Genomic DNA, 17,328 nt, shown 5'->3' with positions numbered 1-17,328 from the left:
ACCTTTATTGTCAGTATTAATCAGACTGCTTCTATTCTTTTGTGGAGTTTTTTGTCCTTGGGAAAATAGAGTAATCACAATGGGGCAGGGGATCTCAATATGACCCACTACCACATTGGACTGAAAAAAAAGTTTTGTCCAAATTAAAGTAAATCCTATTTACATTCAGACACTTTCCATCAAAGATTACACCTCATTTTAATGAATGTCATATGAGGGGAATATTATGTTGAGGAATGACAAATAATGGTGAAAGTGATTTTAGGTACTTGGGGTAGTTTCATCTATTCGGGTAGTTTCATCTATTCTCAGCAGAACTTCTCAAGCTTTGTCAGGCTGGATGGGAAACTTCGCTGAACAAAAATCTTTCAGATCTCTCCAGAGATGTTCAATAGGGTTCAAGCTCTGTTGATCTTTCCCTCCATCTATCAGTGCGGGTGAAAAACATCCCCACAGAATTGGTAAGGTGATGAGGTGCCTGGTTCCACTGGCCACTCGCATAAACGGCCTGATTGGTGGATTGTTGCAGAGATGGTTGTCCTTCTGGAAGGTTCTACCCTCTCCACACAGGAACTCTTGAGCTCTTGTCAGAGTGACCACTGGATTATTGGACACCTCCTTGACTCCCATGATTGCTCAGTTTGGCTGGTCGGCCAGCTCTAGGTAGAGTTTTCCTGGTTCCAAACATCTGCTATTCAAGTACAGTGAGGGAAAAAAATATATGATCCCCTGCATTTTGTAGGTTTGCCCACCGACAAAGAAATGATCGGTCTATAATTTTAATGGTGAGTTTCTTTGAACAGTGAGAGACAGAATAACAATAAAAAATCCAGAAAAACTAATGTCAAAAATGTTATACATTGATTTGCATTTTAATGAGTGAAATAAGTATTTCATCCCCTCTCAATCAGAAAGATTTCTGTCTCCCAGGTGTCTTTTATACAGGTAACGTGCTGAGATTAGGAGCACACTCTTAAAGGGAGTGCTCCTAATCTCAGCTTGTTACCTGTATAAAGGATACCTGTTCCTAGAAGCAATCAATCAGATTCTAAACTCTCCACCATGGCCAAGACCAAAGAGCTGTCCAAGGGACTTGTCAGGGACAAGATTGTAGACCCAGACAAGGCTGGAATGGGCTACATGACCATCGCCAAGCAGATTGGTGAGAAGGTGACAACAGTTGGTGCGATTATTCGCAAATGGAAGAAACACAAATGAACTGTCAATCTCCCTCGGTCTGGGGCTCCATGCAAGATATCACTTTGTGGATCATGACCATGAGAACGGTGTGGAATCAACCCAGAACTACACGGGAGGATCTTGTCAATGACCTCAAGGCAGCTGGGACCATAGTCACCAAGAAAACAATTGGTAACACACTACACCATGAAGGACTGAAATCCTGCAGCGCCCGCAAAGTCCCCTTGCTCAAGATGCACATGTACAGGCCCGTCTGAAGTTTGCCAATGAACATCTGAATGATTCAGTAGAAAACTGGTTGAAAGTGTTGTGGTCATATGAGACATCTTTGGCATCAACTCAACTTGCTGTGTTTGGAGGAGGAGGAATGCTGTCTATGACCCCAAGAACACCATCCCCACCGTCAAACATGGAGGTGGAAACATTATGCTGAGGGGGTGTTTTTCTGCTAAAGGGGCAGGACAACTTCACCTCATCAAAGGGACAATGGATGGGGCCATGTACTGTCAAATCTTGGGTGAGAACCTCCTTCCCTCAGTCAGGGCATTGAAAATGGGTCATGGATGGATATTCCAGCATGACAATGACCCAAAACACACGGCTAAGGCAACAACCGAATGGCTCAAGAAGAAACACATTAAAGTCCTGGAGTGGCCTAGCCAGTCTCCAGACCTTAATCCCAAAGAAAATCTGTGGAGGGAGCTGAAGGTTCGAGTTGCCAAACGTCAGCCTTGAAACCTTAATGACTTGGAAAAGATCTGCAAAGAGGAGTGGGACAAAATCCCTCCTGAGATGTGTGCAGACCTGGTGGCCAACTACAAGAAACATCTGACCTTTGTGATTGACAACAAGGGTTTTGTCACCAAGTACTAAGTCATGTTTTGCAGAGGGGTCAAATAATTATTTCACTCATTAAAATGCAAATCAATTTATAACATTTTTGACATGTGTTTTTCTGGATTTTTTGGTTGTTATTCTGTCTCTCACTGATCGAATAAACAAACCATTAAAATGATAGATGGATAATTTTTTTGTCAGTGGGCAAACCTAGAAAATTAGCAGGGGATAATATATTTATTTTCCTTACTGTATGATGGAGGCTGATGTGTTCTTGGGGACATTCAATGCTGGAGAACTTATTTGGTACCTTCCTCAGATCTGGGCCTCGACACAATCCTGTCTTGGAGCTCTGTGGACAACTCCTTCCATGTGATGGCTTGGTTTCAGTTCTGAAACTTTACGACCTTATATAGACAGGTGTGTGCCATTCCAAATCATGTCCAATCATTTGAGTTCACCACAGATGGACTCCAATTTAGTTGTAGAAAAATCTCACGGATAATCAATGGAAACAGGATGCACCTGTGCTCAGTTTCGATCGTGTCATAGCAAAGGGTCTGAATACTTACATAAATGATATTTTAGGTTTCTTATCTTGGTTATCATGGGGTGTTGTATGTAGATTGTTTATAAACAAAATTGAATAAGGCTGTACCGTAACAAAATGGAAATTAACTGATGGGCTCAGAATGCCCTGCACATTTGTCAAACAGTCAGACTTAGCAACATATCGCTATGTTTTTTAAATTTTGTATCCCTGATATTCAAACAAAAACCTCACTTTTTTTTTACACATCAAACACCCGTAAACGTCGGTCATTTATCAGAAAGTCTCCGCAGTGACTTACAGTCAGGGCTTTATCTACAGATAGCCAGATGGGAAGAGCACAGCCCAGCAACAGAAAGTACACAATTAAGTAAATCATCGGCCAAGTCAGTGCTAGAACGAAGAGCACACACAAGAACTCACAGCGGTGAAGTACACACACCAACTACACACAGACACACAGACACACACACACACACGTCAAGGCCAGGGTGTAAATTCCACTGCTGGTATGTCGGTTAAACTTCCTCTGCCTCCAATCTGGACCGATTTGCACCAGCTATACCAGATCAGCTGCCTGCACCACCCACACTCAGAAGCATGTGTACTTGTGTGACAGAGTGTGTGTGTGCGCGTGTGTGGGAGAGTGTGTGTCGCTGTGTTTGAATGACTGTGTGTGTGTACTATAATTACTATCAAAGTGAGGACCAGTTTGAGTTTTCTATCATTGAAATGAGCACATTGTGGGAAAGGACCTTTGAATATTCCTCATGTACCAAGCAATTTATTAGGCTTGGGGTAAAGTTTAGGGTTCGTTTTTACATTTAGGTTTAGAATTGGGAATACAATTAGGGTTAAGTTTAGGCATAAAAGTTAGGATATTGAGGTTAACTTTAGGGTTAGAATAAGTCAGTGTGTGTGTGTGTGTGTGTGTGTGTGTGTGTGTGTGTGTGTGTGTGTGTTTCTACCTTTGGCTCCAGTCTCCAGTAAAGAGGTTAATGTGTCTTGCTGCTCGCCAGACTCCATGGACACACTCCGCTCTCTCTTCGTCTTCATCATCCCCCCAATGCCGCTCACTGATTGGTTGACTGCCTTGAGACCGGGGTTGCCAGGAGAGATTTGATTTGCTTTGAGCCCATGGTTACCCGCCCCCAGACCCTTATTGGCCCCCTGGGTCACATTCGGGAGCTGAGATTGGCTGTCGCTGCTCACTTGCTTGCCATGATTGGTTAGCTTATTGTCAGGGTGCATTTGATTGGCTGGCGAGGGAGGTGGGGGTCTGGGGCAGAGGTACAGACGCTTGTGGTGTCCGTCCGTCTGTCTGTCCAACTGGAAAAGTCCCACTGCTTACCTAGGCAGCTGATGATAACAGGAGAAACAGTTCTCCATCAACTACGGGACTCAGAGAACAACCCTGCCACTCCCTTCAAACTGAAACAGCCCGAGGTCAAAGATCCAGGTCAATGACCCTGGCCCATCGGACCACCATCTTAGGACATGTCAAATCACAACTTGCCTTTTACTCCGACCCCAGCCAAGGACTATCCAAATCTGAGCAGTAAATTCCTGGATAACCCAAAGATTCCTAGATGTCTTTCTGACTCCTGAGGCCATCAGGGCAAATAATCTGCTAGCCACCTAAACAAAGGACCTAAACTGAACTTTGCTTAAAAAACTTCCACTGCAAAAACTAAACAAAATTGCCTTAAGAAACTAGCTTCCATGTGAAAAGAGAAATCCCAAGCCCTAAAGCAAATTGGAAATCTTTAGAAGATTCGATCACAACAACCACATAGACAGGATGACATATAGCAGTGGTCAGTACATGTCTTTGAAGCACAACTTTACCTTACAAACTAAAGCTCTGTAATGGTGTTGACCCTTCCCTTGCATTATGAAAAATAAAGCTTGAAAACAAAGATTACCATGAAACATATCCCACTGATTCCTACCAAATATTAACTGGAAATGGATAATCAATACAAGTAAGAAAAATCTAGTTTCTATTAAAATGAAAATAGTCATACCTGTCAGTGTCTCAGCTCACACACTGGGGCATGTTCCTTCTGCTAGATCCGTCTCCTGGACTCTTTATTGACCACAGGAAAACCTGGAGAGAGAGAGAGAATTTGAATTTTAAACTCCTATATTGCATAGAGAGACTACGAAACTGCAGGTAACCCACCAAACGAGCCTTAGTGGGAGAGACTTTATCATTCTACTGGTGGCTAGGAGAAGCAGTTGTCATCTATTGATTTTAGCCAATCACAACATTGCGCTGTTCCTGGCTTTAGATAATGTAAACGAACACCTGTCTATCCAGCCTACCCTGAGCAAGCCACAAACTACAGTAATGATAAAAATAGCCTATAATAATAAATGCAAAGTACCTTCAGTTCTCTCTCTAACTACTGTTGTAAGATGATTTTATGTTTTAGGAAGCATGAACAGACTCCTTACCAACTAGCCTACCTTGGAGCTTTAGTTAATTAGGATCCACACAGTTAACCAACTAGCTACAGCAACAATCTTTTACTTAATCTTTATTATTTGATGAAAGAAATACACAGTGTACACAAGTCCCTCTGCTTGGATGTCCCACCACCTCAAGCTCAACATCCACAAGATCGAGCTGCTCTTCCTCCAGGGGAAGGCCTATTCACTCAGAGACCTCCCCGTCATGGTTGACAACTTCCAGTCTCCCCCTCCCAGAGTGAAAAAACCTTGTTGTGATCCTAGACAACACACACTCATTCACAGTCAAACATCAATATTGTGACTTGCTCCTGCAGGTTCTACTGCACACACCTACCAGCGGCACAGTGACCTCTGCTGATCCAGTCACATACAGTTTCCCTGTTCTGAATGGAAGGAGGGATGGTCCTAAAGCAGGACACACACATACTACACATTTTCACACAAAAACCCTTCAGAAGTCAAGTCCATGACTACAACATGTTGGCCTCCTCACATGGACACCTGTCTGTTCATATCCCTCCGCCGCACTTATTAGTGCTGTGATGTGTCTGTTAATATCCCTCCGCCGTACTGATTAGTGCTGTGGTGTGTCTTTTGGTATTTCACCACATCACTAATTGGTGCTAGAGTACCTGTGTGTCTGCATGACTGTTGACAAGATGCAGGGGGGTAGGGCCCAGGGTAATGGGCAGAGGGGGTGGGGCCCAGGGTAATGGGCAGAGGGGGTGGGGCCCAGGTTAATGGGCAGAGGGGGTGGGGCCCAGGGTAATGGGCAGAGGGGGTGGGGCCCAGGGTAATGGGCAGAGGGGGTGGGGCCCAGGGTAATGGGCAGAGGGGGTGGGGCCCAGGGTAATGGGCAGAGGGGGTGGGGCCCAGGGCAAAGGGCAGATGGGGTAGGGCCCAGGGCAGAGGGGGTGGGGCCCAGGGCAAAGGGCAGAGGGGGTGGGGCCCAGGGCAAAGGGCAGATGGGGTAGGGCCCAGGGCAAAGGGCAGATGGGGTAGGGCCCAGGGCAAAGGGCAGAGGGGATAGGGCCCAGGTTAATGGACAGAGGGGGTAGGGCCCAGGGTAAAGGGCAGAGGGGGTGGGGCCCAGGGTAATGGGCAGAGGGGGTGGGGCCCAGGGTAAAGGGCAGAGGGGGTGGGGCCCAGGGTAATGGGCAGAGGGGGTGGGGCCCAGGGTAATGGGCAGAGGGGGTGGGGCCCAGGGTAATGGGCAGAGTGGGTGGGGCCCCGGTGCCATCTGCTTTGCATTTGGAGGCCAGTCTAAGTCCCCACCAGCACAAACAAACAACACACCCAATCCCAGCAATGGAAACATGCTGCCCTCCAGCAATGATACAGATATCGGATGTTCGTTACCATAGTTACCGTCTTGGGACAGAGTCTTCTGAAACGACAGATCTTCACGGCAAAAGGCATTACCCACCCAAACTCACTCCAAACCAGGCCAGTGGCATCTGAGATAGTGTATGTGAATTTGAAAACATAGGGAAAAGAGTGTGTAGAGAGAAAGAGAGAGAGTGTGTGTGTGTGTGTGGGGGGGGGGGTCCCACAGTCGGTCAGTCGCACAGTGCTACTCAGTATTTTTAGAGCAGTCAGAGCAGAGAGGATATATATATATAGAGGATATATTTAGGCTATCATGACTCTAATGGGAACAGAGACAGATCGGGGAGGGAGAGACCGACAGGACGAGCAAAGCACAGAGACATATACAGTAGACAGACAGACTGAGTTGTACCTTTGTCCACACCAGGGGCCGATCTCCAGCCACCATTATATAATGTGAGACCTCATGTATCAGTAGATCCACTAGACAGGGCGCTATACTCAGCTAGCCTCCGGGGCCTACAGGGTCTCCGCTAGCCTCCGGGCCCTACAGGGTGTCAGTTAGCCGCCGGGCCCTACAGGGTGTCAGTTAGCCGCCGGGCCCTACAGGGTGTCAGTTAGCCGCCGGGCCCTACAGGGTGTCAGTTAGCCGCCGGGCCCTACAGGGTCTCCGCTAGCCTCCGGGCCCTACAGGGTGTCAGTTAGCCGCCGGGCCCTACAGGGTGTCAGTTAGCCGCCGGGCCCTACAGGGTCTCCGCTAGCCTCCGGGCCCTACAGGGTCTCCGCTAGCCGCCGGGCCCTACAGGGTCTCAGTTAGCCGCCGGGCCCTACAGGGTCTCAGTTAGCCGCCGGGCCCTACAGGGTCTCCGCTAGCCGCCGGGGCCTACAGGGTCTCCGAAGCACACAGCCGGGGAGTCGTTTCGGACACAGCCGGGGAGTCGTTTCGGACACAGCCGGGGAGTCGTTTCGGACACAGCCGGGGAGTCGTTTCGGACACAGCCGGGGAGTCGTTTCGGACACAGCCGGGGAGTCGTTTCGGACACAGCCGGGGAGTCGTTTCGGACACAGCCGGGGAGTCGTTTCGGACACAGCCGGGGAGTCGTTTCGGACACAGCCGGGGAGTCGTTTCGGACACAGCCGGGGAGTCGTTTCGGACACAGCCGGGGAGTCGCAGGGTACAGTGCAGCTTTGTGCAGCCCAGCCAGCGGAGAAACACTGGGTCCTAAGTGTGTTTAATTGGGATGAATGGAGCAGAATGTTCATGACGCAGTAGCAGACCTACACAGTCCAGCCTTTATGACAACTGGCGGCCTTAGACAGCATTGGAGCATGGCGCCACTGGAAATGTAAACGCAGGGGGGGGGGGGGGGGGGGCATACAGGCCAGGCTCCCAGTGTCTGTCACACACACACACACACGCACACGCACATCTGTCAGTTTGTCTGTCCGTGTAAGAGAAATCCCGGACCTGACACAAAGAATGTAAAACTGGAAAAATTGGTCCCTACAACTGTAACCGTGGTATGTTACATAGTTAAGTCACCAGGCTATGTAAAAAAAGTTGCTGAAAAGTACAGTTCCGATTTAAGCCACCAGGCTATGTTAAAGTTGAATTGAACAGTACAGTGGGTGTGTGTATCCATGTCATAGAGATGGAATGGGTCTGTGTGTATCCATGTCATAGAGATGGAATGGGTGGGTGTATCCATGTCATAGAGATGGAATGGGTCAGTGTGTATCCATGTCATAGAGATGGAATGGGTCTGTGTGTATTCATGTCATAGAGATGGAATGGGTCTGTGTGTATCCATGTCATAGAGATGGAATGGGTGGGTGTATCCATGTCATAGAGATGGAATGGGTCAGTGTGTATCCATGTCATAGAGATGGAATGGGTCTGTGTGTATCCATGTCATAGAGATGGAATGGGTCTGTGTGTATCCATGTCATAGAGATGGAATGGGTCTGTGTGTATCCATGTCATAGAGATGGAATGGGTCTGTGTGTATCCATGTCATAGAGATGGAATGGGTCAGTGTGTATCCATGTCATAGAGATGGAATGGGTCTGTGTGTATCCATGTCATAGAGATGGAATGGGTCTGTGTGTATCCATGTCATAGAGATGGAATGGGTCTGTGTGTATCCATGTCATAGAGATGGAATGGGTCTGTGTGTATCCATGTCATAGAGATGGAATGGGTCTGTGTGTATTCATGTCATAGAGATGGAATGGGTCTGTGTGTATCCATGTCATAGAGATGGAATGGGTCTGTGTGTATCCATGTCATAGAGATGGAATGGGTCTGTGTGTATCCATGTCATAGAGATGGAATGGGTGTGATTTGAGTAGCTGTAACTTAATGAGGAATGATTTTAGAAGACAGGAATTAGCTTTTTTTTTTGTATTAGCTTATGTTAAATATTTAAGTTTAGATATATTAATATTACCGATTTATTTTCTCCCTTTCAAATTGTATCCTCAGCGGACAACATGCAAATCGCAAATGGTTAAAGATGCTAAGAGGTCCGTCTCCATGCCAGTATAAGTCTGCTGAAGCTTACAGGGTCCTCTTGGACATCTCCATGAAACGGTGTACCCAGTTAAGTCCTCTAAGAATCCCTCAGACTATCTAGTACCGAATTACCTTTGATCAATTATCACCAGGATCAAAGGTAACCAGGAAGACACTACCTGACACAATAAAAATAACAATTATGACATTGAAACATAAACTGAAGCCTATTCAGATACACCTCCTAGATCACACCTAGTGAGTCAGATACATCTCCTAGATCACACTAGTGAGTCACGGCATTCAAATACACCTCCTAGATCACACCTAGTGAGTCACGGCATTCAGATACACCTCCTAGATCACACCTAGTGAGTCACGGCATTCAGATACACCTCCTAGATCACACCTAGTGAGTCACGGCATTCAGATACACCTCCTAGATCACACCTAGTGAGTCACGGCATTCAGATACACCTCCTAGATCACACCTAGTGAGTCACGGCATTCAGATACACCTCCTAGATCACACCTAGTGAGTCACGGCATTCAGATACACCTCCTAGATCACACCTAGTGAGTCACGGCATTCAGATACACCTCCTAGATCACACCTAGTGAGTCACGGCATTCAGATACACCTCCTAGATCACACCTAGTGAGTCACGGCATTCAGATACACCTCCTAGATCACACCTAGTGAGTCACGGCATTCAGATACACCTCCTAGATCACACCTAGTGATTCACGGCATTCAGATACACCTCCTAGATCACACTAGTGAGTAACGGCATTTAGATGCACACACAAGTAGCCACAGGCAGGCCGATGGTGGACCATAGGAGGGAAAAAGGTGACCATCATTTAAAAGCTGTGGTGTCAGGTACAGGAATGAAACAGAAATACTTCAATGTGCAATGACAAAAATACACAAAATGAAACTACAGTAATTCTAGTAAAGTAATAAATAAAAAAACAGTGTACATTATACACATTTTAAGGATATCCACTGAATCAACACAGATATAAAGCACTACTAGTCAACCCTATCTTCTACATTTGGCCACAAGTTCTCATCCACTTCACACCTTAAGGACTCTCTTGCAATATACCTGGCAAATAATCTCTGCATGCCTGATCCATCCAATATGGCAATATTCTGCAGGTATCTCCAGGCATCCGGAATTCATAGCATCTAGGGGCGACATCTGATCACGCTGACACCATGGGTCCATGTTTACGTAAAAAATTAAAGATCACAACAACAACAAAAAATCTATATATGTATAGAAATTATATAGCAAACTATTTGTGTCATGTTTTGTTATTTTAGATGTATCCGTTTTGTAAAGGGTAAGTAAAGGTGTGCAAAATGGGCCATAGAAATCCAGAGTGTAACGTCCTGCCGTGAGACCCTCATTTGGAGTAGGAACGCCTGTATGCTGTTATCACCCTCACCTGTGTTCCTGAACCCAGTCCCTATTAAAGTTCCTCCTTCCCTCATGCATCTTGTAAGACAGATTTCGGGTGCTATGGATAGCAAGCAGGGCCAAGTCGGGGTGCCCGCCACTGGCGTAGCGGAGATCCCATGGGCCAACCGCTAGAGAAATTAATGACGGATAGACAACGCCTACACCTCAGCTCAGGTGGCTCGGGTCCCATTCACCTTGTTCTTTGGGAGCCCGAAATTGCTGATTTTTATATTGCAAATTCAATGATAATTCGACCAGTCACACAGCCCTACCCCTGTGTTTCTATTTTATTCTCAAAGTGGTCTACCCATGTGACCATGCACCAAATCGTGGTAATGAAGAATGTCAGTGGCAGCAACTTAACCGTCACTCCCAACTGGACTAGGGGCAGGGCTGACCTTTTCACACAAGGAGCACATGTGCCTATGTTGAAGAATGTAGAGAGGGGCTCTCGGACCTCTGCCACTGCAGCCAGCAGGTTGGCTCAGCCCGGTCTGGGACTGGAGTCGGTACCAGTTTCCCGGGCATAATTGCACCATAGTGACTTCTGGTAGCTCAGACGTCTCCACAACAGAGTTAATAGCACACCGCAAGTTGACTGTACAGCTGGCGTCAGGTATTTCAGAGGGCCACAGATTGGCGCCGAATGACAGTCTGTCAGTGGGGGAAGCTAAAATGTCAGCAGCGGAACGTTGATGTCGGTTTCACCCACAATTTCAATCGTAGTCGCTGGCTGGTGGATCGTTCATTCTCCACCAGGTGGATAGGTGCTGGTAGGTACAACCTGGCTAAAACGAGCAGCATGATATGAAGCAGAACGGTTGGCAAGACGCTTCAGACAACAAGTCTTGATGCCTCAGCAAAAATCAATTAATGGGAGCAAAATTAGAATTTTCTTTCTTGGGTGGTCGTAATTAAACAATTCAGATCTGTTAAAATGACTAAAATGTAAAAAGTTAAATACAAATAAATGAATGAGCAAAACCATGGTGTAGAATGTTGTGGATCAGAACCATGGTGTAGAATGATGTGGATCAGAACCATGGTGTAGAACGATGTGGATCAGAACCATGGTGTATAGTGATGTGGATCAGAACCGTGGTGTATAATGATGTGGATCAGAACTATGGTAAGGTGATGTGGATCAGAACCATGGTGTAGAATGATGTGGATCAGAACCATGGTGTAGAATGATGTGGATCAGAACCATGGTGTAGAATGATGTGGATCAGAACCATGGTAAGGTGATGTGGATCAGAACCGTGGTGTAGAATGATGTGGATCAAAATCTTGTATTTAGGTTACAGACTATAGAACATGGAAAAAAACCTCAGTCAACCATGTTTTCCAGAAATCTCAATTACCTGATAATCTGTAATTCTCTTGCCAAGGTTTCTGAAAAAAAAAAGCATTTCAACCGATTTCAACAGGCTGTGTGCTCAAAGGTATTGTGCCTCTTTCACTTCTCTGCCTCCAAGTCTGTTCTCAGATCTGTACAGTGGTGTCTCACCTCCCCTCTCCTTCCTCCTCTCACCTCCGTCCATTCTGCCTCGTGCAGGTGGGATCACCTTCCCTCTTCTCCCTCTCCTCCCTCCATTCTGCCTCATGCAGGTGGGATCACCTCCCCTTCCCTCTCCCCCTCCATTCTGCCTCATGCAGGTGGGATCACCTCCCCTCCCCTTCCCTCTCCCCCACCATTCTGCCTCATGCAGGTGGGATCACCTCCCCTTCCCTCTCCCCCTCCATTCTGCCTCATGCAGGTGGGATCACCTCCCCTTCCCTCTTCTCCCTCTCCTCCCTCCATTCTGCCTCGTGCTGCTGGGACCATCTCCCCTCCCCTCTTACCTTGCTCGTGCCAGCGGAAACCTTCTCAGTATCACATTATTCTTTAATAGCTTCACCTTGGCAGGGCTGCTTGTAACTCATCCCAGCGACAGTTTCAGATCACCTGAGCAGATAAGGAGCACCTTGTCAGCAACAGTTAGAGGAACACCACCAGAGAGACTCCATAACGGCTAGTACCTCCTGGACGGTGCCATGCGGTCATAGCGTTTAGAAAGATCCATTTTTATTTCAGCTGCATTCTGTACTAACATAAAAATCTTTCCTGTTTTGTTATATTTGAGTTGGGCATGCAAGTAGTTTTTTTTTTCTTGAAATAAATTCATGCCAAACATTTGGCTGAAAATAGCTCAATTTCAAATCGGATGAAAACAGAAGTGCAGGGCTATTTGGCCAACAGCCACACAAGTAAATTAACAACAGAAGATTTCATCAGATTTCTCATGTTTATCATACAAGTTTTAACTTACTCCTGAAGGACTAGCCTACACCAGAGAAAAGTAGGACAGAAAAGTACACAACATCCCTGGTGAAACACTGAGTGTGAATCCTAGGACTCAGTCCTGGATCATAGAGATATAACCTGGTTCACTAAATCCAACAAATGGAAATGCATTGGACTGAACAAGCTGGGCCAAAGGGAATTTACAACCTATCTAAAAGCACCCACTGTTTCCTTTCCGATCTGTGAAGTGAACAAGTGCCCATTTGGAGAAAAGGGTGTGATATATTGGGACACAACCCAAATGTGCCTGTGCTTGTAACTAAGGGAGGGAGGATGAGGTGTCTGTATTCAAATCATCTTTCATTCTCAATAACATCTGACACAGACTAGAGCTGGGCAGGCTACAAGCAATCTTCCTCTCACCTTGGAATATCAATGAGTTTTCTGACAAACTATTCACTACATCAATGCATCTCAAACCTCTCCTTGTGGTCCTCCAGACTTTCTATGCATTTCAACAGTTTAGCAAGAAAGATAGCAACCCTGACTCAATTAACTAATCAACAAATCACTAAGGCCTAGCCCACACAAACACAGCAATTTTTTTTAAACGGAGGTTTGTCTATGCGTTTTGGACTTTCGTCCACACGCAAACAGCATGTTAGGTCACTGATATTTGACCTCTTAAAAAACTCCTTCCAGGGTGAAGATATTCACAAACTCAGTTTTCAGTGTTGACATGTAGACAGGGAAAACTGAGTTTAAAGCTTGTAACGTCAAAGTATGTGCCATTATCTCCTTTGTTTGACGTCAAAGTGTGTGCCATTATCTCCTTTGTTTGACGTCAAAGTGTGTGCCATTATCTCCTTTGTTTTTCATCAGGCAATTTTGTGCGATGTTGGATGTAGCCAAAATAGTGCCGGTTTTAATCTTGTTAACAGGACTTTTTACATGTTTACACATAAATGTACTCTCCCACTATATTGTGGAACAGGGGTGTCAGAATGTGCTATGGAGGTCACTGCTACACCGAACACTCACACCATTGTTGCTAGCCTACCAAAACTGCTAATAACTTTTTTTCCAGGCTTCTGATTGGCCAACATGACTTTAAGGTTAGGGTTATATCAGCGCCTGTTGGTTTGGCATGCTCTTGGCGGAGTGTGTGATAATATTATTATTTTTTGAACAGTGCTAGTATGGATGGAATTTTTAAGAACGACAGAGAAAAAACATTTAAGCCCTTTGAGTCCTTGACTGGAGAAATCTGTTGAGCGGGGCTACGATGAAACGGTGAGACGTCTGGGGACCTCCGAGTAGACGTTTGAGAGCCAGGGCATGTTTGAGAGTAGTGGACACGTTCAGCTGCCGTCTAAACATGGGTCCTCTCTAGGTTCCTTCCGTTTGGGAAGCTATTTCAAGCTACTTGCGCTTTTGTGCAGCGCTGGCTCTTTGAGGTTGAGGCCGGGGGACTGTATTAGCACTGTGACAACCACAGATGTAAAAACAGGGCTTTAAAAGTGCCATTCTTTTGATGGACTGATTACTTAGATTGAGATCTTCTAGAAGACTACTTAGTCCAGCACACTGGTTATGAACACAGCCTGATGCCTGCCAACGAGATCTGACACCACCAAGCACCAACCACAGGCATGTATTCATACCATCCATTATGACAGGAAAACAGAAAGGTCAAGTTATAGTGTAATAACACCGCAGATCGTTGATGGACACAAATGCATCGAAGTAGTAATTTATGGACTTATAAAATGGTTTGGGTGCATATTAATGCTATAAAATGGTTGTTCCGTTTATCTTTAAAATTGCACCAATTTGGGCTATTTATCCCAGTGCAGGGCAGCTCCACACAGTGACAGCAACCCGGCTGAAACTCAAAACTGAAATGAGCCACTAAAAGTTTGAGCATGCGGTGTTGAGCGTGAACACGGGAGGAAGCAGTCAGCCAGCGAGGAATACAGCCAGTCAGTGTGGGGCTGCTGGCTCTACAGTTCTCAAACACAATTCGGATCAAGTTGCAAACTGTCCCAGGGTCTAGGCTATATATAGGCTCTTTAGGAACTCACACTCACCAAACAGACTGTCCAGTGGTCTATAGACTCTAAGAAGTCACCCTTACGGCAGACTGACTAGTGATCTATATGCTCTCTAGGACATCTGTCCAGTGGTCAATAGACCCTACAACATCATCCACAGTGCAGACTGTCCAGAGGTCTTTAGGTTCTGTCGGACATTACCCTCAGACAGTCCAGTGGTCTATAAGACCTTAAGGACATTACCCTCAGACAGTCTAGCAGTCTAAAGGATCTGTAGGACATTACCCTCAGACAGTCTAGTGGTCCATAGGATATGTAGGACATTACCCTCAGACAGTCTAGCGGTCCATATGACACAGGAATGTTACAAGGTAGGAGTAGCAAAATGGTTTAACGGTCTTGCTCAGGTACAGAACAGCATAGCTTTCACCTTCGGAGATTAGAATCAGGGACCTTTTGGACACTAGTCAGGCGACCTAACCAAGGTGATATGTATTGCATTTCTGACAAAATGTTACAAACAAATTGTTCACCATGTCTGCTGCAGGGGGATACAAGAGAGTAAAACAAGTAATTAAAATCAAGGGGTGGGAAACCAACCGGCTTTCTTTTTTAAAAGATTTAGAGCAGCCTGATGAAACCTAAAACCCTCACACAGATCAACAAGCGATATGTTGCCCAACATTTTCTGGTCCAAGGATCACCAAATCACAGTCAAAAGTGCTAAAAGACCACCATTTACATAGTATATACTGATTTCAGATTTAGAGTCAACAATAAAAGAAATAAGGAAAGAACTATTAAATGTATTGGGATTTAAAAAGAAACATTTGTATTCATCCCGGACCACCGTCCGCGGACCACCGTTTGAAAAGCACTACTTTAGGCTGAAATAACACTTCGAGTCACATACAGTCAGTAATACAGATTATCTTGCAAGCTATGCGTGGTGATACACTCCATATTCACCAAGTCGACTACACTGTTACAGAAGTTATATGTAGCCAGGAAGACATGGCTAAGAACACTTTTTTGTAGTCATTAAGCTGGCCAAGTTGGAGTTAGCAACTAGTTAGCTGTATAGCTAAAAACAATCGCAGACGGAAAGCTGCCTAGCCTGCTAACTACTTTCCACAAGGATAGTCACGTTGGTGAATGCAAGTTCGTTGTGGAAATACATTTTACCAGATGTGCATTTGTTAACTATATATTTTTTGGCAAATAAGTAACACTTTTTAGTTAATCGAGTTGACTGAGAATCACAGGCAAACCAACTCGCCAAAATATTCACGTGCCAGTGTCCAGCGACTCGATTTGACGGCCCAAGGCATGTAGGTTAGCTAGCTAATAAATGCTAACTTAATAGCTTATCTAGCTAGCTATAGGAACATCGGTCTATGAACGGAGCTAGCTAACGTTCATTTAGTAGTAAACCCGAATACGTACAAAAATGCTAAACAAAAAATGATGTGTATATACTGTTAGTGACATAAATATATTATGCAAATACGGTCACATGGACACGGGCCTTATGTCAACTACTAGAATGCTAACACAGCCACTGCGTGTTGTGGGCTGGCTAGCAGGTTAGCTTTACCAAGCTGACGTTGCCGTGAGTCTGGATGAAAACACAACACATCTGCACACGAAACCATTTGTTGGAATGGGTTCGCAACTAGCTACATTCATTGGTTTGCGCGTTATTGGTTGAAAGATACAATGTCGATCTCTAACAGATTTGCCGAAATGACTGCTAATTGCCGGTGGTCCCATGCGGTCATGAAATCGTTCAAGTGGAGCTGTCGTTTTCTTACCTCATTTTCACTGGTATCTGAAGAGGCCGATCAGAAGTGACGGCCAGCAGACATTCCCCGAAGTGGCCGCCACCGCTTGCTCCTTTAGCACTGCGGAAGGTCCTCCTGGGTTATACAACCGTACTCGGGCTGGTGCAATTTCACGTCGGTCGGGTCGGCAGTGGTAATAAACAATACGACGTTTACAGTTTTGGGTTAAGATTTCAAAACGGAGGATGCATTCCCCCCGAGCAAACGGTCGATTATGACTCCCCTGTAGGAGCCGTGGAAGGGCAGGACGTAGTTGTATTTGAGTCCATAGCATTAACACACACACAAACACTAGCTAGTGACTGGCTGGCTGGCTGTTACTGATGTGGCCACTCAAAGGCATCGCATCTGTAAGCTGATCGCCCAAGGAGTCACACTCTGGTTGACACGCTCAAACACACCTTGAAATCAGTTTTTTTTTTATTCTTATTGTAAGTTTTTGAAGTTGGGAAAAACGTAATTTTCTATGTCATATAGATTAGTAATAACCTTATAAGTACATTAATATTTACTCACCCATATATTGAAGTGTTATTTTATTACTACACGTTTTGATGTAAGTTTCTGTTTTTGTTTAAAGGTTGTTATTGATATTGTACATGAAAATCTTGTGTGTTGTTAATTGTGCAGATTTTCAGTACTTGAGAGATCTTTGTGACCTGCTGCAGGAGCATTCACCATCTCACCTAATTATAAGCCACTGATTGATATATCCAGGTGAACTTATCCCGAGTGGTTGGTGTTATCGATAACATCCTCAAT

General features: G+C 45.5%; 1 protein-coding gene across 6 annotated transcripts in view; it reads right to left on the bottom strand.

The window, feature by feature from the left end:
• bcl9l (bcl9 like) overlaps window positions 1-16,899 on the bottom strand; it is a 38,056-nt gene extending 21,157 nt beyond the window's left edge. For 2 of the 6 annotated variants that reach the window (XM_010901283.4, XM_010901287.4), the window contains exons 1-3: window positions 16,537-16,899; window positions 4,615-4,697; window positions 3,556-3,946 (exon numbers count right to left, since the gene is read on the bottom strand). In XM_010901283.4, the coding sequence (XP_010899585.3) occupies window positions 3,556-3,838 (283 nt within the window). In that variant the 5' untranslated portion in view covers window positions 3,839-3,946; window positions 4,615-4,697; window positions 16,537-16,899. Of the gene's footprint in view, window positions 1-3,555; window positions 3,947-4,614; window positions 4,698-10,021; window positions 11,708-11,745; window positions 11,777-12,226; window positions 12,330-16,536 lie in introns of those variants that run through there. The other 4 variants (XM_010901285.4, XM_010901284.4, XM_010901288.4 and 1 more) reach the window with 4 other exon arrangements.
• Between the last annotated feature and the right edge of the window lie 429 nt (window positions 16,900-17,328).

This window comes from Esox lucius, chromosome 1 (genome assembly GCF_011004845.1).
Source record: "Esox lucius isolate fEsoLuc1 chromosome 1, fEsoLuc1.pri, whole genome shotgun sequence".
NCBI lineage: Eukaryota > Metazoa > Chordata > Actinopteri > Esociformes > Esocidae > Esox > Esox lucius.
The sequence above is the reverse complement of the archived record's forward strand: the minus strand, read 5'-3'. Positions and strand labels throughout refer to the sequence as shown.